Below are 24838 nucleotides of genomic sequence, written 5' to 3' on the forward strand. Positions count from 1 at the left end.
CATGTGCTTCCGTTGATATGATAAACCAGCTAAAACAAAGTGAAATCAATTTCTTGACAATGCATCTCCCTTGACGTCAGACATAAAAGTAATAAAAAGAATGAATGTCTTTTTCTTGAGGAAGATGCCACCCCTTTCTTTTCGAAGTGTTAGATGCATTGTTTTAATTTACATGTTTATACCAAAAGAACTGAGAACTCTAATGTTCTTTTAACTAGTTTATACAAAACACAATACTGGATTCTGACATCTATATAACATTAAGCTTAATAAGGAGAAACAGATTAGTAAAGTAGCAAACAAAATGTAGCCACAAAGCAGCTTTAATATTCAATTTGAAGTCGTGTGTTCATTCTGCCTGTTGCAATTTAAAGTGAGTAATAGAGGTGTCAATCTGTGCATTTAAATGATGCAGAAAACACTCCATACCCATAGTACAAAACAAAGTAAAATCTTATGTTTGTGTCCGATTGTGCTTATTTTGAGCATCATCAGCTGTTTTAACTGCATAGGCTTTTATGCCTGTAGTATTTTTCCCTTTAAAAACATATTTAGTTGTTCCATAGATTCCACAATTAAAGCATTCTGTGAATACTGCACTCCTGCAGTGATAAACACATGATTCTGTACATAATAACACATGATCAATCCAAAGGCACTTTCCAAATTTAAAATGGCTGGAACTGTGTCATTTGGACCCTAGGTATTAGATTAGATTATAGTTTTTCAAGATGATTGCTGTGGTAAACAAATGGTTTGGCAATTGCAGCAATTATGAAATGCGCTTTTAAAGTAAAACTATTTCAAGCAATGTAATTGCAGGAAATTGCTTAGATGTCCTTTATTCACATGCTAAAGACAGATTTCAGTTATTTTGTTAGATCATAAGTGACTAAATAATCTAAATCATCCACTTCATTTGAGTTGATATATTTATAGAGATTGCAGTCAATAAAGAACAGATTTATCAGCTGAAGAGTTTAGAGCATGACCAGAAAAATGTATATTCACTAGTACAAAACTTATCTGTCTCTTTTAGGATCTTATTAACTCTTTCCCCGCCAAACACAGAATTTTCCATTATTTGTGAGAAAACACTACCCCGCCAAACAAGGAATTTGCTATTGCGCATCTTCTGAATGAGTTCACAATCACCTGATCAAAACAGAGACGAAGACACAGAAACGAGCGATCACACATGTAAAGAGATGCAGAGGTAAAATGATGTGATCGACCCAGGACAAGCCGTAGGACTGTGCAAGCATTGGGGGTGTTGATGGACTTGATCTACTCCATCTGTGTTTGATCATCACTCTGAATCTGATCTGGATAGTCTTTCACAAAAATGTGATTTTCTGAGCTTTTTGCTCAAACCGTTGCTTTTTTTATGAAACTTTCCCATTTTCAAATGTTGATAAAAAAAAAGAATGCATGAAGCTTGAATAAAACGTTTTTGTTGTTGTTTAAAAGCAGAGGGTCTGTTATTTCTTTTCATATATACTCACTTAAATGATTATTAGGAACACCTGTTCAATTTCTCATTAATACAATTATCTAATCAACCAATCAAATGGCAGTTGCTTCAATGCATTTAGGGGTGTGGTCCTGGTCAAGACAATCTCCTGAACTCCAAACTGAATGTCAGAATGGGAAAGAAAGGTGATTTAAGCAATTCTAAGCGTGGCATGGTTGTTGGTGCCAGACGGGCCGGTCTGAGTATTTCAAAATCTGCGCAGTTACTGGGATTTTCACGCACAACCATTTCTAGGGTTTACAAAGAATGGTGTGAAAAGGGAAAAACATCCAGTATGCGGCAGTCCTGTGGGCGAAAATGCCTTGTTGATGCTAGAGGTCAGAGGAGAATGGGCCGACTGATTCAAGCTGATAGAAGAGCAACTTTGACTGAAATAACCACTCGTTACAACCGAGGTATGCAGCAAAGCATTTGTGAAGCCACAACACGCACAACCTTGAGACGGATGGGCTACAACAGCAGAATACCCTACTGGGTACCACTCATCTCCACTACAAATAGGAACAAAAGGCTACAATTTGCACAAGCTCACCAAAATTGGACAGTTGAAGACTGGAAAAATGTTGCCGGGTCTGATCAGTCTCGATTTCTGTTGAGACATTCAGATGGTAGAGTCAGAATTTGGCGTAAAGAGAATGAGAACATGGATCCATCATGCCTTGTTACCACTGTGCAGGCTGTTGATGGTGGTGGTGTAATGGTGTGGGGGATGTTTTCTTGGCACAATTTAGGCCAATTGGGCATCGTTTAAATGCCACGGCCTTTGGTTTCTTGACCATGACAATGAGTTCACTGTACTAAAATGGCCCCCACAGTCACCAGATCTCCACCCAATAGAGCATCTTTGGGATGTGGTGGAACAGGAGCTTCGTGCCCTGGATGTGCATCCCACAAATCTCCATCAACTGCAAGATGCTATCCTTTCAATATGGGCCAACATTTCTAAAGAATGCTTTCAGCATCTTGTTGAATCAATGCCACGTAGAATTAAGGAAGTTCTGAAGGCGAAAGGGGGTCAAACACAGTATTAGTATGGTGCTCCTAATAATCCTTTTAGAGTGTATTGCATGCTCATATATAGTTATGCAACAACATTTTCTTTTTCAAATATTCTGGGGCCAATACATTTTTGTGAAAATTAACAAAAATGCTGGCTGGCAACATAAAAGAATAAAATAAAATAAAAAAACTGGTGGGGAAAAAGTAAAATTTTCAATTTTTCAATTAAATCAATGCTTTCCCCGCCAGCATTTGTTAAAAAGGTTGCATAAAAAAAGCAACATTTTGAGCAAAAAAGCTAAGACAATCACATTTTGCCAATGACCAGATAGGACTCTGAATGATGATCAAAACATGGAGTAGATCGGAGATTCTGTGCTCTTTCAGAAGATGTGTCATAGCACCCCCTAGCGTATAACAGTGAAAACAAGGAAACTGGAAAATTCAGTCAATGGCAGGAAGCGTTATATCCATAAATGATGGATATTTCCTGATGGAGAAAGAGTTCAGATCACATTTTAAAAATGTTCTGATATTTCCAGGTTTATCATATACTTATTTGTGATGCATATGTGTGTGGGAACAATACAAGTAAATTATGGTAAACCAATTATTTAAATGGATAGTTCACCCTTAAATGAAGTCATCATTTACTTACCTTTGTGTTGTTTTAATGCCGTATGCCCATTTTATTTTTTATTTTTAATGGACCACAAATGGAGAATTTGAACAAAAAAATGTCCCACTTATGCTTGTCTATATAATGTCAGTGAACAGCCACCAGCATCAAGCTTTTTTAAAAAGACAATCCCATGTGACACGTGACATATATTACAAGTTTTCTGGAGGTATATAATAGAGTTTAGTGATAAACTAACTGAAACGTAATGTATTATTTAACAAAATTCCTCGCTATGTCACGGTTTACTCTGTCTTGCCCAGAACAAGCACACAAGCTGTGAGAACTCAAGATGACAAAAAAGCGACATGAAATACTACTTATGTACCTTCTTCCCTGAGGTAAATATAAACTATATTGCCAAAAGTTTTGGGACGCTTGCCTTTACATGCACACAAACTTTAATGACATTCAATTCTTAATCCGTAGGGTTTAATATGGAGTTGGACCATCTTTTGTAGCTATAACAGCTTCAAGTCTTCTGGGAAGGCTTTCTACAAAAGTTTACAAGTGTGTAAGAAATAAGTGCATATGTGAGGTCAGGCCCTGATATTGGATGAGAAGGCCTGGCTCATAGTCTCCTCTCTATTTATCCCAAAGGTATTCTATTGGGTCAAGGTCAGAACTCTGTGCAGGCCACTCAAGTTCCTCCACACCAAACGGGCTCATCTCTTTATGAACCTGCACAGTCATGTTGGAACAGAAAGGGGCCATCCACAAACTGTTCACAAAAAGTTCGGAGCATAAAATTGCCCAAAATGTCAAAATGCTGAAGCACTAAGAATCCCTTTTACTGGAACTAAGGGGCCAATCCTAACCGCTGAAAAACAATCCCACACCATAATCCCCCCTCCACCAAACCTTACACGTGGCACAATGCTGTCAGGCAAGTACCGTTCTCCTGGCAATTGCCAAACCCAGACTCATCCATCAGATTACCAGACAGAGAAGCGTGATTGATCACTCCAGAGACCACATCTCCACTGCTCTAGAGTCCAGTGGCGGCGTGCTTTACACCACTGCCTCCAATACTTTGCATAGCACTTGGTGATGTAAGGCTTGGATGCAGCTGCTCAGCCATGGAAACCCATTCCATGAAGCTCTCTACACACCGTTTTTAAGATAATCTGAAGTCCACACGAAGTTTAGAGGTCAGTAGCTATTGACTCTGCAGAAAGTTGGCGACCTATTCTTTCACAAATCTTTGTAGAAGCGTCTGCATGCCTAGGTGCTTCATTTTACACACCTTTGGCAATGGGAGTGATTGGAACACCTATTCAATGATTTGGAGGGATTTCCCAATACTTTTGGCAATATAGAGTATACCTCGCAATATGGTGTTCATCGTAACAAGAAGACATGACGTGGCATATGGTATCATTCTGTTATACTTCTTCATCTTTTTTTAAAAAGCTTGATCCTGCTATTCACTGCCTTTAAATGGATGAGCGTGAGTGGGACTTTTTTTAAATTGTCCTTTATATAAGAAAGAAGGGCACACAGAATTTGAACAACACCAGGGTGAGTAAATGATGACTTACCTTTCATTTTAGAGTGAATTATTCCTTTAAGGACATCCCAATGGAAGAAATATTGTAATGACATATGAAGCTGACAAACTAATTGAAGTTTATAAAGTGGGTTCATGTAACAGTACATGGCAAAAACTCTCAGCAATAAAATTACATGTAAATCAAATAATCAGACACCAGCCTCAGGCATCCAGAGCCAGATATGAAACCTCATTATAGTATTCCCTTTGCTGTGTATTGAGCAACTAGAGGAGGACTGAGAGGTGGTGTGTGCTGAGCCGGGTAAAACGTGCAGTTTTTGATACAAGCACAGTACAGGAGGGATTTGTTCTTTGATCATTCTTCATTCTTCAACAAAAGATTTTGTGCAACTGTCTGTTACACTTTCAGAAAACAGTTTGAATCTACTGGCCTGGTTAAAAGGATTCAGTCATGCTTAAATGGATTTATCTTTATAATATACAGTATGAAGCCTCTGTGAAAGCTTGACCTCGTGATGAACTTCCACTGTCCCGTTGTGCATTTCATCCGAGTACAGTGATGAAGCCAATGTAAACTCTGCTGTGTGCTCTTAAAATAAGTGTTTAGAATCTACAAAAATATATTTATCAGGTTTTCTGGAACAAATCTGACTCAGCTGATGCCTCTTAAGACATTAAGTTCATTCTCATCTTCCCGTGAGACTTACATTTGGGATTTAAAAGGCTATAGAAAAGGCTATCTTTCTGTTACAGAAATGTTAAAGAGATGCACTGTCTGAATACCAGTATTGAAAAAAAGTGTTCGGTTTTCTTTCTAAAATAAGTACCACAAGGCTGTAACCAATATTAAGTTATATTTAGTTTTTTTTTTTTTTTTTTGGAGGAGAGTGAATTTATTGTCAAGTAATCAATTTGCAATTTTTTTTAATGCTTTTTTGAATATTAACTTTATTGTAGACCTTTTACATCAGTTGTGTCGCTTCACCTCCATTCATAAATCCTCCCTCGTGGCCTCATGGGATAGTAAAGTGTCCATCGTATGCACACTTTAGAATTTCGTCGGAAGAGTTATGTCATCCGGGTACTTTTTTTGCCTACGTCTTTTATGAGTACTGTGAATTCTGACATACTTCTTTTGTCAAATACTGTTTTATCCTAGTAGGGAAGTATATGATTTCAGATGCAGCCAATGACTGAAGATTGCATATGATGGACCCTTAACTGTCCCAGGACAGGATTTACAGGTCCTTCTCAAATAATTAGCATATTGTGATAAAGTTCATTATTTTCCCATAATGTAATGATAAAAATTAAACTTTCATATATTTTAGATTCATTGCACACCAACTGAAATATTTCAGATATTTTATTGTTTTAATACTGATGATTTTTGCATACAGCTCATGAAAACCCAAAATTTCTGGAAAAAAATTACCATATCATGAAAAGGTTCTCTAAACGAGTTATTAACCTAATCATCTGAATCAACTAATTAACTCTAAACACCTGCAAAAGATTCCTGAGGCTTTTAAAAACTCCCAGCCTGGTTCATTACTCAAAACTTCAATCATGGGTAAGACTGCCGACCCGACCCTGTCCAGAAGGCCATCATTGACACCCTCAAGCGAGAGGGTAAGACACAGAAAGAAATTTCTGAACGAATAGGCTGTTCCCAGAGTGCTGTATCAAGGCACCTCAGTGGGAAGTCTGTGGGAAGGAAAAAGTGTGGCAAAAGAAGAGAAGAGGTGACCGGACCCTGAGGAAGATTGTGGAAAAGGACCGATTCCAGACCTTGGGGGACCTGTGCACTGTAAAAAATTATTTAGAAAAAAAGTTACCTGGTTGCCTTAAAATTTTGAGTTCATTGAAATTAAAATTTTGAGTTAATACAATGAACATTTTTTGAGATTCGACAACCTTTATTAAAAGATTTTGTAAGCATATTGGGTAATTATGTGTTTGTTATTTCTGATGATGCAGTGAAACATGCCAAATTGTGCTATTTTCATGATTTATCACATTTTTTATGTGGTTCAGATACAAAAATATTTTGAGTTTCTATTTATTAAACTAATTTCCCTTATTGTATCAACTCAAATTTTTTATTTCAATAAACTCAAAATTTTAAGGCAACCAGGTTACTCACTTTTTTAAGTTAAACCAACAAAAACCACCGCAAATTTTTAACAGTGTGGAAGCAGTGGACTGAGTCTGGAGTAGAAACATCCAGAGTCACCGTGCACAGGCGTGTGCAGGAAATGGGCTACAGGTGCCGCATTCCCCAGGTCAAGCTACTTTGGGCTACAGAGAAGCAGCACTGGACTGGAGGAAGACTGGGGAGAAGGACATGCCAAAATGCCTGAAGTCCAGTGTCAAGTACCCACAGTCAGTGATGGTCTGGGGTGCCATGTCAGCTGCTGGTGTTGGTCCACTGTGTTTTATCAAGGGCAGGGTCAATGCAGCTAGCTATCAGGAGATTTTGGAGCACTTCATGCTTCCATCTGCTGAAAAGGTTTATGGAGATGAAGATTTTGTTTTTCAGCACAACCTGGCACCTGCTCACAGTGCCAAAACCACTGGTAAATGGTTTACTGACCATGGTATTACTGTGCTCAATTAGCCTGCCAACTCTCCTGACCTGAACCCCATAGAGAATCTGTGGGATATTGTGAAGAGAAAGTTGAGAGACACAAGACCCAACACTCTGGATGAGCTTAAGGCCGCTATCGAAGCATCCTGGGCCTCCATAACACCTCAGCAGTGCCACAGGCTGATCGCCTCCATGCCACGCCACATTGAAGCAGTCATTTCTGCAAAAGGATTCCTGACCAAGTATTGAGTGCATAACAGAACATAATTATTTGAAGGTTGACTTTTTTTGTATTAAAAACACTTTTCTTTTATTGGTCGGATGAAATATGCTAATTGTTTGGTATTTTGGGTTTTCATGAGCTGTATGCCAAAATCATCAGTATTAAAACAATAAAAGACCTGAAATATTTCAGTTGGTGTGCAATTAATCTAAAATATATGGAAGTTTAATTTGTATCATTACATTATGGAAAATAATGAACTTTTATCACAATATGCATGGCAGTGATGTATGGCAGTGATGTAACTAACGCTGTTAGGTCACATGATAATGTCAACACAATGAATGTCCATATTTCATTCATACTACACACTCATACTGTACAGAACACATTTTTTTAGCACTCATGAAGTAATTTGGATGCAGCCATTGTCGATTCTGAAATTCCAGTCTCACTTCCTGTTACGAACCCACATGACAATGTACCAAATTTGCATGATGCCAGCCAGAACATATATGGTCTTCACTGGCTGCCTGAGAACAATGTCTACTCTGACCCGCCCTCAAACACTAGTTGTAGCTGATAATGGAAGAATTTGGTTCATGTTGTCGACATTCAATCAACTCCTACAGTCAGAGTCAACTCTGAAAAGTATTGAACCAAACTCTAAATCTCAAAATGTCAAAATTAAATCTCTAAATAGGGAAGACCAATCACAACAGACTGGGTCAGCTGACCAATCAGAGCAGAGTTGGCCCACAGAAAGTTTAGAGAGGTTGAATCTTTGAACAAACCGTTTTGTAGAAATTAGGTAAGATTAAATATTTATTTTGAGAACATTTATGTTTTTATTTATTTATTTTACCTTTGAAGCATGTTAATCTATTGTAGGAAACTTCCAACACAAAATGAGGAACCTTTAAAAAAGCATAATAGTGGCACTTTAAAGTCGTATACCATGTAAAATGTTTCTGATTGTGTCCCATTTAGTTCTGAATTAATTTACTGTATGCAAATTATAGCCTATATGGCAAAAAGTCGAGTAGCTTGTATAATCTAAAACAGTTTACTTACATATTACCTCACACTTTTTCACCATTTAAAACGGAAGAGTCACGTTTGGCTTTGTTAAAATTAAGGCCACATTAATTTAATTTAATTCATTAGATTTTAATTTTTAAACTGAACAATTTACTGTGACAGCTAGTTCTCACCATGAATATCACACACGTTCTGTAATGAAAAGAGCAGATTAATGGCGCAAATTTCCTTTAAAATGTTGAAGATCTTATCCAACGTTCTTGAACAACTTAAGATCCCGCAGTGTGGCGGGATTAGACTGACCTAAATTAAACGCAATGCTTACTGTATATTGTCATGATATGCATGTTTTACCCACCATTCTGCATCCAGACATTTATTTATTTATAAATAACTACAAAAATAGTCAGAAATGTGTCCTCTTCACCACCAATTACCTTGTGCTCTGGTACATGAAAGAAGCCCTACAGTAAGTTGACTTCACTTCTTTGACATAAAAAGGCTGTGTCTGAGAAAGTTCTATGTTGTTACAGTGAGCTCTGGTTAATTAAAAGGGATTGTTTTGTGTTGCTGTCATCCACTGTCTCTTGTGCACGCAGCGTGAGAGAGACCCCATGTAATTACCTTTTAAGAGACACGCCGCTCTCATCAGAAACCATCACTGCCACAGTCTTCTCAACATTATCAAAACTCCAGGAGCTATGCAAGGTTCATTAACACTGTTAAGATACACAGAGAGTAATTAAAAGCTTTTTTTTCGGCTTACTGAACCGTGATCATTCACTGACTGCACGCAGAGGATCAGAGACAGGTTATCCGGCATACTTTGGTTTCAGTTTACCACTAATTCATGGGAGTCACAGGAAATAACACACATGAATAACACACAGGAACAACACACAGGAACAACACACAGGGACAACACACAGGGACAACACACAGGGACAACACACAGGAACAACACACAGGGACAACACACAGGAACAACACACAGGAACAACACACAGGGACAACACACAGGGACAACACACAGGGACAACACACAGGAACAACACACAGGGACAACACACAGAAAAAGTCTGAATGTAGGCGAGGCGATTCTGAAATATCTTCCTATATCTTGGATGCTCTGGTAAGCAGATAAACATCACATTTTAATATATATATATATATATATATATAAAAAATCTCACTCAAACCCTTACGCTTCCTCGTTTTAATCTGTTTTCAAAAAATACATGAAAAAAAACATGAACCCAATTCTCTTTGACTAACACTGACATACCTTTAAATGGGCCAACAGAAAAAGATGTTAACAGATGAACAGAAAATGATTAAAGACTGTTATCATTGACACAAGTGCCAGTTATTCATTCCCTTTGAATATCCTCTGTAATCAGGATGATAGTGAAGCGTGAAGCGTGGACCAACAAAGCATTGTATCAACACAAGAATCACAAGCTGTAGTGAGCCAGGCCTTTCTCACACGACACACTCTTGATGAGGAGTTGCAGACTTGTTGCGTGTGCGTGTCTGTGAATTTCACGAGACAATTCAATGTAGGGTGGACAGTTCAATATTTTACGTTTCAGAAGGGGGCTCACGTGCCCCTGATGTGCTCTTTTGCTCAGCCCTACAATTAAATCATCAAAGTATGGAGTCAGAGGAGGAACGTGAGGGGTTAGGGCGGCATTTGGGACAGGACCCTTGACAATGATTTACTAATTAAATCTATTTTGATGGAGTTTAGCACTTCACAGTCAAAAAATCAAACAAGTAGAAATGTGAAGGGGAAATGGTAGGTATATTAAAAGGGGAATTGGGGAAATAAAAAAGCAAAAAGATTTAACTTAAAATAAAGGACACAACATGTGGAAATGAATAAGACAGTAGTGATGGGAGCAACAAAGCTTTTTTTTAACTTTTGAATTGGTTTTGCATAATGATTCACTGTTTTTAAGTGCTCAAAACGCCACACACTGGTGACGCCTGCTGGTCAGCAAAACTCACATAAAGACACCTTTTATAAAATAACTGCAAATGTTTTGTTTAAAGTGTAATCTGTTAAAAAATGATAATCTAATGTGTTCTAATGAGTGCTTCCCAGTGGTGGCCCTTTAAAAGTAGCCCTTTTAAAAGTACTCAAGAGTAGTGAGTATTATGCTATGAATGTTATTCCACCTTATACCCTGCAAATAAAAAAATGTAGCTTACTCTTTTATGGATTTAATTTCACTTTTTCACTGCTTTAATTTCAATGGCTGTTTTCTCGGTAAAAAGAACACACTTAAGAAACCAGAATCGAGTAAACAATTTTAAATTGCAATGTGAGCACACATTACATTAAAATATGCACTTCAATAAGCTGACAGAAAGCAGGTTAATGCGTTTACATGTTTAACGAAATCGACATAAGGGACACAAATCTAGCAGTGCCGATCGGTTAAGCTGGGCATACACTGTGCGATTTCTATGCGTTTTCAGCAAGGTTACCTACTCACACTGTACGAGTAGATCGCATGCGATGTAAAGCCAAAGCTCACGATTGATGTGCTCTCACTGTGCGGTCCGACCGTCGAGCGCATCTTGACTGCTCACACTGTACGGGTGAAAAATGCGCAATAAAACCCCCGTGGCGACGATATACCATGGTGAATTTTAGAGATGTAAATGCATCAGCTATTGATATCAAGAGGATTTAGAATTTATGTATAAAATTATTATTATTAAAAACATTTAGCCCGATTAAACACGGAATTATAGGTCTATAATTATATGATTATAATGTCAGAACACTGTAATAATAATGTCTGTCTCAATGAAAAGTAAGAGCAGATTTATCTAAAAACAACTTGTTTAACACAAAATGGGCCTACTTCTCTTCTATTTTTTTCTCACAATATGGACCAAAATAGAAATATTAAGAAAATAAATAAGAAAGAAAAGGCAATAGGCTACGTTATCAGTATGTTGAATTACATTTATCTCTCGTTGTCTGAGAATATGTGCCGAAAGCTTGTCAGATTTTGCTTTCACTTTCTGTAGTGAATAATTCACTGGGTTTGAGACTGCGTTTAAACTGCGCATTGCGTGATATCCGCTGACTCACGTTCATGAAGAAAAAGAAAACATTGCAACATGACATTGTGTCAAGATGCACAACGGTTCCCACTTTCCGTCATAATAAGATTAAGTAGGCCTAGGCTAAATATTAATTAATATTAAAAAAATAAAAAATAAAATGTGAAAGTAAAACAAGTAGGCTAAATTAATGATCAACTAGCTAAATGAATAAGATGCACTGGATATATACAACACAAACTGGAGTCACAACAGTTTACTTAATTTCTGTTATTTGATAGCTGCCTACATAATTAAAGATCTCCCTCTTTTCGTTTTCTTCCTTAATGCTTTTAAAAATTAAATGGTTGAACTTCTGCTTTCGTGCAGGCGCAGTGAGGGGAAATAGGGCAATCAGTTCGTGGCTTTGCTTCAACTGTGCGATAACCTCACGAGGGGTGAGCAGAATTTCTGACACGCCAGAAATTCATCCGACCATCCGATTCCCGATCGTGAGAGGTTTGTCGCCCCTCGTTTCCCCCTGTACACTGCACGAACACCTCGCGACAAATGACGCACGATAAACCTGAAAATCGGCCCGACCCAAAAAAGAGTCGCACGAGTCAGAATTCGGCTCGAAATCGGACGAAAATCGCACAGTGTATGCCCGGCTTTAATGCCTAATGCACTGAAGCCTGGCTTCAATCAAGCTAAATGAAGTGTTTCCAGCAGATGGCGCGAGCTTGTGCAGCGCTAACAGAATACGGACCATTTGTGCGTGTATTAGAAAATGTAATATTCTGCTGTCAATTTTTTGTCATTATTTAAAGGTTCTGTTCTTCGCGATCCCATCTTTCAAACTTTAGTTAGTGTGGTAATGTTGCTGTTAGAGCATAAATAATACCTGTAAAATTATAAAGCTCAAAGTTCAATGCCAAGCGAGATATTTTATTTAACAGAAGTTCCCTTTCAAAGCCTACAGCGAACGGCCGGTTTGGACTACACCCCTGCACTTCCTGCTGTAATGATGTCAGTGTTGCCAACTATTTTCCAAGGAAAGTAGCTAAAGCCTGCCCAAAAAGTCGCTAAATGTCGCTAGATGATGTCATGCGTCAATTAGCATATCCGTGACGTCATCACGCCATCCTTGCGTTTAGCCTGCCTAACGTGTTTTCTCTCCTAATCCATGCTCATGTACTGTATTTTAAAATAATATAATAAAGCCGACTGTCCAATAAATGTTTTCATTTCCTATACCTTTTTGTCATACAATAGGAGTATGATATAGTGAATTACAAAAATTGTATATGTGTACAATCTGAATGAGAAAGTGGATGAAATAAAGCTCTGTGATAGTGAGTAATATAAGTGATAAGCACAAGAGAAGAATGGAACTCATCATAACTAATTTCTTTACATATAAAACAAAAGAAGTAGATAACATTAAGTGAGAAATCCTTGGACCAAATGGGAACAAGATTTAGCCATTTCCCTCAACACGGACCTCTGGAAGGAAATCTGTAACAATACATTTTCAATGACCCACAACACAAACCTCCAACTCATACAGTTTAAGATTATTCACAGAACTCACATCACCGAAAGAAAGAAGTTTAAAATGGGCTTGAGGGACACAGATATTTGTTCACAGTGCACATTGGGGAGCACAGATGACTATTTTCATGCCACATGGACCTGCCAACCAGTTCACTCATTTTGGATATTAGTGACTACAAAACTCTCCATTATCATGGGCTGCAGAATCCCTCCATCTCCATCACTCTGTTTACTCAATCACAGCTTAGAAATCAATAATCTCCCAGTCAAATATAAAAAACCACTCCTCATTTCACTAACTATCGCCAAGAAAGTAATTCTGCTAAATTGGAAATCAAAAAATTGTATACATATCAATTACTGGACCAACCTTCTTACAGAATATATCACATTAGAAAAAATAACCTACACTAACAAAAATATTATATCTACATTTATTGATACTTGGAAACCATTCCTAACTCATCTTCACATAAATCACTTGGAAACTGACCCACGCACTCTCCCAACCACATGTTCACAAACTTATAATAAATAATCTATTATTGTATTACTATTGAATATGCTATTATTATTTGAATATAATTATTGAGTATCATTGAATGAATACATTACTCTACAATTATTTATTGATAAGATCTATATATGTAAAATCTATATATTACTATTCTACTTTTGTTTGTGATGATGGTAGTAGGGATGGTGGTATTGGTATTGACGTTATACATTTATCTGTCATATCTCCTTTGCTTAGTCTAAATAAATAACATTTCAGAAAACATATATAAATATTTACTATTTGTATACCCTTTGTAAAATGGTCTGGGTCAGGCCTGTCCTAGATACTGTCAGTGGGTACAGCTAGCACATCCTGTAGGCATGGTCATCACAGACTTAGCGATTGGGTTGGCTGGTCCCTCCTTCTTAGTGTCTTTGCCCCAATCCCTCCTCTCATGTAAAATTACATTTGATTGCTATCTGGGTTGGATATGGTGGCTCTAGCTGGGAAGCTAACTAGTGCACACTGCGTTCCAAAGCCACAGATAATAATAATAATCATAATAATTTAAAAATAATAATAATAAAAAGCTGCTGAGGGTTACCCAAACATATCTTCTGTTCTGACAGGTCACAACCAGACTAAGAGAGCTTGGTTTGGCGGTGCCTGTTGTGGTGCCCCAGCATACTTGGTGGAGGAAAACACAGCAATACATGAGAGGGTTAACTGCTGGGTTTGGGAGTCACTGGCGAGGAGGAAAGGGGCTGGGGGATGAGGAATGGAGAGAGGGGACCATGTCTATCTTAGGGATGTCTGTTGGTTTTGCTCACTGGCAATTGTGGAGTCGTTCCCAGATCTATAAAATAAAATTAAATAGTGTATATCTACAATAACGTTACTGGCTATTCTGTTATTATTCTTATCATTATTCTTCTTATTCTTATTATTATTAATAATATTACTGTTATTATATATTACTAGTACTACCACTACTGCTATTATTATAATCATGAATACTACTATACTTATACTTGTCATCACTACCTCTATCACAACAACTACAACAACTAATACTACAACTATTATTATTATTACTAATACTATTATCGTTATTATAATTCACAGATGATACAGCTACTATTACGATTGTTAACATGAATACTATTGCTATTACTACCACCTCTGCTACTATTATTTTTGTTGTTATATTTATTATTATGATGACTACTGCTACTAAAACTCTATTATTACTATTTTCTTACCCCCCCTTTTTTTCTCTTTCTTTTTCTCTTTTTTTTCTCCTCTCTTTCTCCTCTTCTGTAAGTGTATGTATATCATTGATCCCCTACCTTGTAAAAGTTATTATTTTGTAAATTTGCAATTTTGCTCAGTAAAAAAATAAATAAAATAAAAAATTGAGAAATCCGTGACAACCCTCTGTACTCATGTGTAGTTTGCTCATTCACGTCTATCAGCTGCTGTCTGTGTACGTTCACCAGCATGCATGCAGCTCCTCTCAGCCATTCACTGACCAGGGCAGACGCAGAGAGAGGTGTGTGTGACGGCAGAGGGGGAAAAAAAGACATCGCGCTCACAGGACAGTACTAGCGACATTTGTAAACTAAAGTAGCTGACGTTTTTCCAAAAAGTTGCTAGATTTGCCGCTAGTCGTTTTTGTGGAAAAAAAAGTCGCTAGAGGGGTCTGAAAAGCGACAAAGTCGCTAAATTCGCAACACTGAATGACGTCACTAGAACAGTTTGTTGACTAACCGTCCGCCAACAAGACTAGGCAAAATAGGGGGCGTGGTCTTGTTGCTCTCCCACGTGGAGAAGAGCGTGCATTCAGCGCTTGCATCTCCTCGTTATGGTAAGAGGCGGGACCTTTCCGGGCAAAGTGCGCTAAGCTGCTGTCCAATCACAACATGGGAAGCGCTGGCCCAATCAGAACTCGTTACGTATTTCTGAAGGAGGGACTTCATAGAACAAGGAAATCATCAGGCCGTTTTTAGGACAGAGGAAACAGCGCTGTACAGATAAGTAAATTGTGTGAAAAATACTGTTTTTTTACACGTGAAACATGTAAACATGTGAAACAACTCATGTTATATTGCACACTGTAAACATAATCAAAGCTTCAAAAACACACGAAAAACGGGCAATTTAAGGCAATTTCATGATTTCAGTCATACAGTAACCAGCAACAACCCCCTTTTATAAAGCGTGTGTGCTCTTACTCTAGACTGGTCGCTATGGTTGATTTGACGGGTGTCACACGTGTGACGCATGGAGACACAGGACTGATTATTCATCTTAGCCAACCACGTTGACAGGAAAAAAATAAACATAGGAAAATATATAGCGACGGCAGGTTTAGGGAAAATAGGGCAGTAAAAGTACCGATACAGCACTTAAAATGTACTCAAGTAAAAGTAAAAGTACACTGTTTTAAACCTACATAATAAAGTTATAATACTGAGAAAACTACTCAATTACAGTAACGAGAGTATTTGTAAATCATTACTTTACACCACTGGTGCTTCCAAAGCGTACGCAAATGTGTAACATAATTTTTAAAAATTGTATTACATTTTTCCGCAGTGACAGAAAAGGTTTCAACCAATCACATTTACACCTTGTCCTTACTATCCATGATGCGATGTGACATGACACAACGGCGCAACACACAACAAAAGGTCTCTTTTCCATGTTAATTTGAGAAAAAATCATTCTAAAACTAAATCTTACATACAGAATATTCTGATGCGTTATTAATGAAATATGATCCCAGAACAGCGCCACACTCAGGTGGCAGTATGTATAGCGACAGATCATACTGGACATGTCATTACTGAACACACTTGTTACCTCTGGTGCACAATAATGAGACAACACCGAATTAACTCGACCCAAATTGTCGTGGCGCTGAGCTTCGCGTCCAGTGTGCCACCCCCTTTAGATTCATAAAAAAGCTGAGTTTCTTAGTAAATGATACCTATTTTTTTGTCCATTCAGTGGTTGATTAGTAATTTAATTATGACATTTTTTCAAGGGTGGTGAGGTACCACAAACGGTAAACTTCGGTTTTAAAGGGTTCATTCAATTGTTGGGCGTGTTTTGTTTGTTTTAAGGAGAGCTTGGTTTACCAGAATAATCAGAACTAGGATTGAAACCCCTAGGATGTAGAAATTATGATATAACAAAGCCTCATTTACTGAAATCACGTGACTTTGGCTGTGAATTGTGATTTTGAAACAATTGATTCGCAAAGGTTTTAAAGCTTCACAAAGCAGTTTTTCAAAAGCACCCATCACTATAAGACAGGGTGTTAGCAAAACAGCACAGTCATCACCTGTCACTGGTATGTGTGTATGTGTGTGTGGTCTTAAGAAGGATTCTGACTTCCCCCCCTTGAGAGTCTGATAATAAAGGACCATTGGGCCATTCTTATGCTTTGTCACCTGACAATTTGGGTCGAGTTAATTCGGTGTTGTCTCATTACATTGTGCACCAGAGGTAACAAAGGACATTTATGCCTCAGGGACACTCTAGAGACCTTTCCTGACCTGATTATGGTAGCAAGCGTGACAGATTTTCAGCAAAATTTGGCATGTTCCACATCAAACCAAGATTCAGAAGGAAAACTTTTAACTAAATGCAATAACATTCAAAATGAGAAAAGAATACATAAAAATCTATTTAATTTTAATTTTATAATAAGATATGTAGTTAGAAGCATGAACTCACATTCTTGAAGCCCCGGTAGAGGATTTGAAGCTCCTTGCGTGAGAAACGCGTTTGAGCCTCCAGCAGCTCCAAAGCTTCTGGTCGATGCCGTACGGCAGAAAGCTCCAGTTCATCCTCAACACTATCTGTAGAGAAACACAAAACATCTGGGTTATGATTCAACCACTCAGATTTTTTATTATTATTAATAATTAGTGTACCAAATAATGACAAAACATAAACATTGAGGACTTTATGTTTCATAGGGAATATTAGATGTACAACATTAATGAGATATTTCTTACTACATTCTGAAGTACAGAATGTTTTTTTTTAATGATGTACTGATGCAACTATCATTTGGAACTATCAAACAATTTTGACACAAATGATAGTTACATCGGTACACCACTAGGTGGCCACAAGTGAATTTATAGGCCCAATTTTGTCGATCCGAGCGCATGGTCTGAAGCGCATGGTGCAGGTGAACTTAAAACATGTCTGAATAAACTTTTGCTACGACGGAAAAAAACAGTCGGAGCAAGAGGGACATGGTCCAAAAGGGTTCTTAATGAGCCATGGGTGTGTTTTGGGTATAACGTGCATCAGAACCATAACCACCATACACATTGAGGGGGACAAGTCCCCTTCAATAATTAGAAAAGGCCAAACTCGGAATCCTTTGAGAAGGAAGCATCAGTTTAACGTTGAACATGTGAATATCACGATAGAAATGCGTGATATGACGTGATATAACTGAGTGTGAAGAGATAATGAACGTTTTATGTGTTTGACATAATAGGCATTAAAAAAAACATACAAATGTGTATATTTAATGCATAGTAATGCAAATGTTATTTGTAGATACTTCAAAATTATTTCCCAACTACATTTAGACCTAGAATTTCTTTCATTGTTATGTTTCTATAGGTTTATAAAAAAAGACATGGTTATGGCAATGACGTACATTAAACCAATCAGTCTCATCTCCCATTCCCTTTAAAAGCCACTTGCGCCTGCACCATGGCGGTTTCAATATTTACATTGTGGAATTTTTTTGAGCGGATTGACTGACCGCTTCTCCAGAGTGGAACTGATTCGTTAAAAAACACTGATTCATTCATGAACAAAACAAGCGACTGGGTACTTCATAGAGTCGGTACTAAAAATAATTATTTATTTTGCGTCTGTTAAAACGTATTTACTATATAGTATAAGTGAATGTAGTATGAATGTAATCCGGATGAACTACATTCTTCATGGGCTTCACTGCCATTCACAAATCCTCTACCTTGGCCTCATGGTATCGAACAGTGTCCATTTGATGCAAACTTTAAAAGTGCTCAATGCTAGTGGTACTTTTATGAATACTATGAATTTGGAAATGTCTTTCAGATACTATATAGTAGGCCAGTATGCATATTCAGATACAGCCACTGTCTTTATAAATGAGTCTCTGAATCATTCACATCAACTGATTTGTTAAAAAAAACACTGATTCATTCATGAATGAGTCAATGTCTGTATAAAGTGAGTCATTGAATTATTCACTAAACCATTCTGCTTTGACTTTGGATTAAAACAATTTTCACTGGCAAAGCAAAAATACACAAAGTAACTGACAATATATTGTGTCTAAAATGAAAGTAACTAGATATTAACTTATTGAACTGTTGTATAAAAGCAGCATTACACCGGCAATATTGCAAATATCTTCCATTCCGCGGTTCTAGATTACATTTCAAATATCCAAACTCTTTTCTAAGACTTTCCATATGTCCGTAGTATCTTAACAGAACTTGATTTCTCAACCTTAGCTTTAAATATAAAAAAGCTTTCAACTCAAATGTGAACCCTGAATAAATTGCAGCTTCAGATTAATTGCTTAGCTCATCTAGCATCCGATATGACCTGTGCCTGAGACTTACACATTATTTACACCCCTAAAGTCTAAATAATCTTTAAAAATAATGATTGCGGAGCAGAAGCCAATAGAACATTAATCAATGGGAGGTGATGGTGACTATGGGAGGCACAGTGATTACTTTGACACCTGAAGCGTGGAAGACTAATGGCAGACGTATGACCCTGTGATCCACAGAAGACGACTCGTCAACCGTTTGGCAAACAGAACTGACATGTATAAACATTATTTTCTCCTCCCAGAAGCGGCCCTCTGGGTGTATAGCAATCAAATGTGACAGACTAATTGTAGCATCATTGGCGCTTCATGCCGACAGCCCCGTTTCATAACATGACGCATATGTATTTCAATAATATCATTCTTTTGACATCTAGATTTGTTTGTTAAAAACAAAATAGAGCATTTAACAATCAGCAGTTAATATGACCGTAATCATTTGCTAGCCTACTTCAAGGATTCAATGCAATTGAAATTTAGAATTTGCCACAAAGTTGCAGATGGTATTCAGAGTTTATAACACATCCAGTGTAATGCTTAACAGCTAGAAGCCCTGAGTACAAATGTCTTTGGCTTACATAAAAATATGAAAAGAGTGAGAGATACAGAGAGGTCAAACATGAAATAGTTAAGAAAAATAAAAGAAAGGACTGACAATACCCTTGTGAAAAAGAATTACACTTTTAAGAGACTAAATAATAGGCCTAAAGTGAATGGGATGGGAAAGTTCACCCAGAAAGGAAAATTCTGTCATTAATCGCTCATCTTGTAACACAAGAATGAACCTCATTGGTTCTTGAGGAAGCTCAAAGGTGCTGCGTAACACGAGAATGAACCTCATTGGTTCTTGAGGAATCTCAAACGTGCTGCGTAATACAAGAATGAACCTCATTGGTTCTTGAGGAAGCTCAAAGGTGCTGCATAACACGAGAATGAACCTCATTGGTTCTTGAGGAAGCTCAAAGGTGCTGCATAACACGAGAAAGAACCTCATTGGTTCTTTAGGAATCTCAAACGTGCTGCGTAATACAAGAACGAACCTCATTGGTTCTTGAGCAAGCTCAAACGTGCTGCGTGATACAAGAATGAACCTCATTGGCTCTTGAGGAAGCTCAAAGGTGCTGCATAACACTAGAATGAACCTCATTGGTTCTTGAGGAATCTCAAACGTGCTGCGTGATACAAGAATGAACCTCATTGGTTCTTGAGGAAGCTCAAAGGTGCTGCATAACACGAGAATGAACCTCATTGGTTCTTGAGGAAGCTCAAACGTGCTGCGTGATACAAGAATGAACCTCATTGGTTCTTGAGGAAGCTCAAAGGTGCTGCATAACACCAGAATGAACCTCATTGGTTCTTGAGGAAGCTCAAACGTGCTGCGTAACACCAGAATGAACCTCATTGGTTTTTGAGGAAGCAAAAAGGTGCTGCGTAACACCAGAATGAACCTCATTGGTTCTTGAGGAAGCTCAAAGGTGCTGCATAACAGCAGAATGAACCTCATTGGTTCTTGAGGAAGCTCAAAAGTGCTGCGTAATACAAGAATGAACCTCATTGGTTCTTGAGGAAGCTCAAAAGTGCTGCGTAATACAAGAATGAACCTCATTGGTTCTTGAGGAAGCTCAAAGGTGCTGCGTAACACCAGAATGAACCTCATTGGTTTTTGAGGAAGCTCAAACGTGCTGCGTAATACAAGAATAAACCTCATTGGTTCTTGAAGAAGCTCAAACGTGCTGCGTGATACAAGAATGAACCTCATTGGTTCTTGAGGAAGCTCAAAGGTGCTGCATAACACGAGAATGAACCTCATTGGTTCTTGAGGAATCTCAAACGTGCTGCGTAACACCAGAATGAACCTCATTGGTTCTTGAGGAAGCTCAAACGTGCTGCGTGATACAAGAATGAACCAAATTGGTTCTTGAGGAAGCTCAAAGGTGCTGCATAACACGAGAATGAGACTCATTGGGTCTTGAGGAATCTCAAACGTGCTGCGTAACACCAGAATGAACCTCATTGGTTTTTGAGGAAGCAAAAAGGTGCTGCGTAACACCAGAATGAACCTCATTGGTTCTTGAGGAAGCTCAAAGGTGCTACATAACACGAGAATGAACCTCATTGGTTCTTGAGGAAGCTTAAAGGTGCAGCGTAACACCAGAATGAACCTCATTGGTTCTTGAGGAAGCTCAAAGGTGCTGCATAACACCAGATTGAACCTCATTGGTTCTTGAGGAAGCTCAAAGGTGCTGCATAACACCCGAATGAACCTCATTGGTTCTTGAGGAATCTCAAAGGTGCTGCATAACACCAGAATGAACCTCATTGGTTCTTGAGGAAGCTCAAAGGTGCTGCATAACACCAGAATGAACCTCATTGGTTCTTGAGGAAGCTCAAAGGTGCTGCATAACACCAGAATGAACCTCATTGGTTCTTGAGGAAGCTCAAAAGTGCTGCGTAATACAAGAATGAACCTCATTGGTTCTTGAGGAAGCTCAAAGGTGCTGCGTAACACCAGAATGAACCTCATTGGTTCTTGAGGAAGCTCAAAGGTGCTGCATAACACCAGATTGAACCTCATTGGTTCTTGAGGAAGCTCAAAGGTGCTGCATAACACCAGAATGAACCTCATTGGTTCTTGAGGAATCTCAAAGGTGCTGCATAACACCAGAATGAACCTCATTGGTTCTTGAGGAAGCTCAAAAGTGCTGCGTAATACAAGAATGAACCTCATTGGTTCTTGAGGAAGCTCAAAGGTGCTGCGTAACACCAGAATGAACCTCATTGGTTTTTGAGGAAGCTCAAACGTGCTGCGTGATACAAGAATTAACCTCATTGGTTCTTGAGGAAGCTCAAACGTGCTGCGTGATACAAGAATTAACCTCATTGGTTCTTGAGGAAGCTCAAAGGTGCTGCATAACACGAGAATGAACCTCATTGGTTCTTGAGGAATCTCAAACGTGCTGCGTAACACCAGAATGAACCTCATTGGTTTTTGAGGAAGCAAAAAGGTGCTGCGTAACACCAGAATGAACCTCATTGGTTCTTGAGGAAGCTCAAAGGTGCTACATAACACGAGAATGAACCTCATTGGTTCTTGAGGAAGCTCAAAGGTGCTGCGTAACACCAGAATGAACCTCATTGGTTCTTGAGGAAGCTCAAAGGTGCTGCATAACACCAGATTGAACCTCATTGGTTCTTGAGGAAGCGCAAAGGTGCTGCATAACACCCGAATGAACCTCATTGGTTCTTGAGGAATCTCAAAGGTGCTGCATAACACCAGAATGAACCTCATTGGTTCTTGAGGAAGCTCAAAGGTGCTGCATAACACCAGAATGAACCTCATTGGTTCTTGAGGAAGCTCAAAGGTGCTGCATAACACCAGAATGAACCTCATTGGTTCTTGAGGAAGCTCAAAGGTGCTGCGTAACACCAGAATGAACCTCACTGGTTCTTGAGGAAGCTCAAAGGTGCTGCATAACACGAGAAAGAACCTCATTGGTTCTTGAGGAAGCTCAAAGGTGCTGCGTAACACCAGAATGAACCTCATTGGTTCTTGAGGAAGCTCAAATGTGCTGCGTAACACCAGAATGAACCTCATTGGTTCTTGAGGAAGCTCAAACGTGCTGCGTAATACAAGAATGAACCTCATTGGTTCTTGAGGAAGCTCAAAGGTGCTGCGTAACACCAGAATGAACCTCATTGGTTCTTGAGGAAGCTCAAAGGTGCTGCATAACACCAGAATGAACCTCATTGGTTCTTGAGGAAGCTCAAAGGTGCTGCGTAACACCAGAATGAACCTCATTGGGTCTTGAGGAAGCTCAAACGTGCTGCGTAACACGCGAAATAGTGAACAAAGATGAACGAAAGTCTTACAGGTTTTAAAACGACATGAGGGTGAGTAAGAATGACAGAATTACATTTTTTGGGTGAACTGTCCTTTTAAGTGTATTAAGAAAAGTCATGAAAGCATGCTCTCTTTAGATACACTTTTGTGGCCTTAATTTCATTAAAAACACTTAAGTACACTATAAATTCACATTCAATAAATCAAATGCACTTCTTTTTATGCAAGAGTATGGACAACACCCTGTTTGAGGAAAGATGCTGGAGTCTTGTGTTGAAAGAGGACTTGCTTTGTGTACTGGTGGAGGGTGCTTTGGTAGAAGAAGAGCATAGGAACAGCTTCTTGAGCCGTGCCGTTATACCACGCCTGCTGCCGTTCTGAAGGCAAGCGTTACCTAGGAGATACAGCGTGAATGTCACCACAGTAACCATGGTCGACCGGAGCATCGGGCAGCATGCTGACATGAGTTCATGAAGCAAAGGAGGCATGGATGTGTAGTTTTGTGCTGATCCAGGAGCGGTTGCCTTTCTGTGAAGTCTGTAAGAATGACTTGATGACTTGTTCTTTTTTTATGCTGCTGAGCAAATTATATTTTCTATTCTCTAAACCTCAACCTAACCATCACATTAATCTTTCTACAAGTTTGATTTTCATAAAGATTTGGCTCATTAAGCTGGTTTCCTCGTGGGTACACTTTCCTGGTTTTCACATTGTAGGTGATTTGAGGTTTTACTGTCTTTGTGGAGGCATTAGATGCCTGCAGTGTAGGCAAAACCTGCACATCTCCACATTGAACCAGTTCACTGACCTTAGAGAGAACCTATTAAGCCCTTTTACAAAGTGTTCATTTAGTTTTTGGGATCTACTAGAATAGGCTTTCATGCTTAAATGTTCAAAAAGGCATTATTTTTCAGATATTTGGACATTGTTGCAAAGTCTGTCTCTGTTGGTAACAATCTGGTGTGTGTTTCCTATACAACCATGTACCTTGCTGATTAACTACCATAGCACGGTGCATCATTCGAGAACATAACCAGTTACGACTGTTTACCGAAACTGTAGTAACATGGTCACTCCTCTGTCGTTTGAACCACATTGGTTAAGCAATATATGACTGTCATTAATGACGTCAAACGTAGGTGGAGTAATAACTTCTGCTTATTCTATTCAAGATCTCTGAGATGCTTCTGTAACTACTATGGCACATAACTACTTCACTGTTTTTGTTCCATCTCATTTTGCTTTATTTGATGTTTGATTCATCGTATGTCATGCTCCCAAGTTTCTCTCTTTAACACTCTTCAAAAACGGCACTAACTGTTGAAGCAAAAATATAAGTTAAAATAAAAAAACTGAAGAAACAAAGTCAGCTATATCTTGGATGCTCTGGGGGTAAGCAGATAAACATCACATTTATATGTATGTATGTATGTATGTATGTATGTATGTATGTATGTATGTATGTATGTATGTATGTATGTATGTATGTATGTATGTGTATATATATATATATATATATATATATATATAGTTCGCTTGCTTATTGTGCCCAAAAGCATGACCTATTTAAGTCCACTTAAGAGCTGTATTTCTAACCACGTAATTTTGCGAATGTTCGTTGTAATCTTTCTGTCGGTCATGTTCAACATCATGTTGAC

The 24838-nt window shown here is 38.3% G+C and overlaps 1 protein-coding gene across 8 annotated transcripts in view; it reads right to left on the bottom strand.

Moving 5' to 3' along the window:
- The window catches only part of kcnip4a (potassium voltage-gated channel interacting protein 4a), a 364749-nt gene that overhangs the window by 28529 nt on the left and 311382 nt on the right, over window positions 1-24838 (bottom strand). For 6 of the 8 annotated variants that reach the window (XM_067420441.1, XM_067420264.1, XM_067420019.1 and 3 more), the window contains one exon: window positions 17440-17564. In XM_067420441.1, the coding sequence (XP_067276542.1) occupies window positions 17440-17564 (125 nt within the window). Of the gene's footprint in view, window positions 1-17439; window positions 17565-23469; window positions 23575-24838 lie in introns of all 8 variants that reach the window. The other 2 variants (XM_067419938.1, XM_067419872.1) reach the window with 1 other exon arrangement.

The sequence above is a fragment of the Pseudorasbora parva genome, chromosome 1 (assembly GCF_024679245.1).
Source record: "Pseudorasbora parva isolate DD20220531a chromosome 1, ASM2467924v1, whole genome shotgun sequence".
Classification (NCBI taxonomy): domain Eukaryota; kingdom Metazoa; phylum Chordata; class Actinopteri; order Cypriniformes; family Gobionidae; genus Pseudorasbora; species Pseudorasbora parva.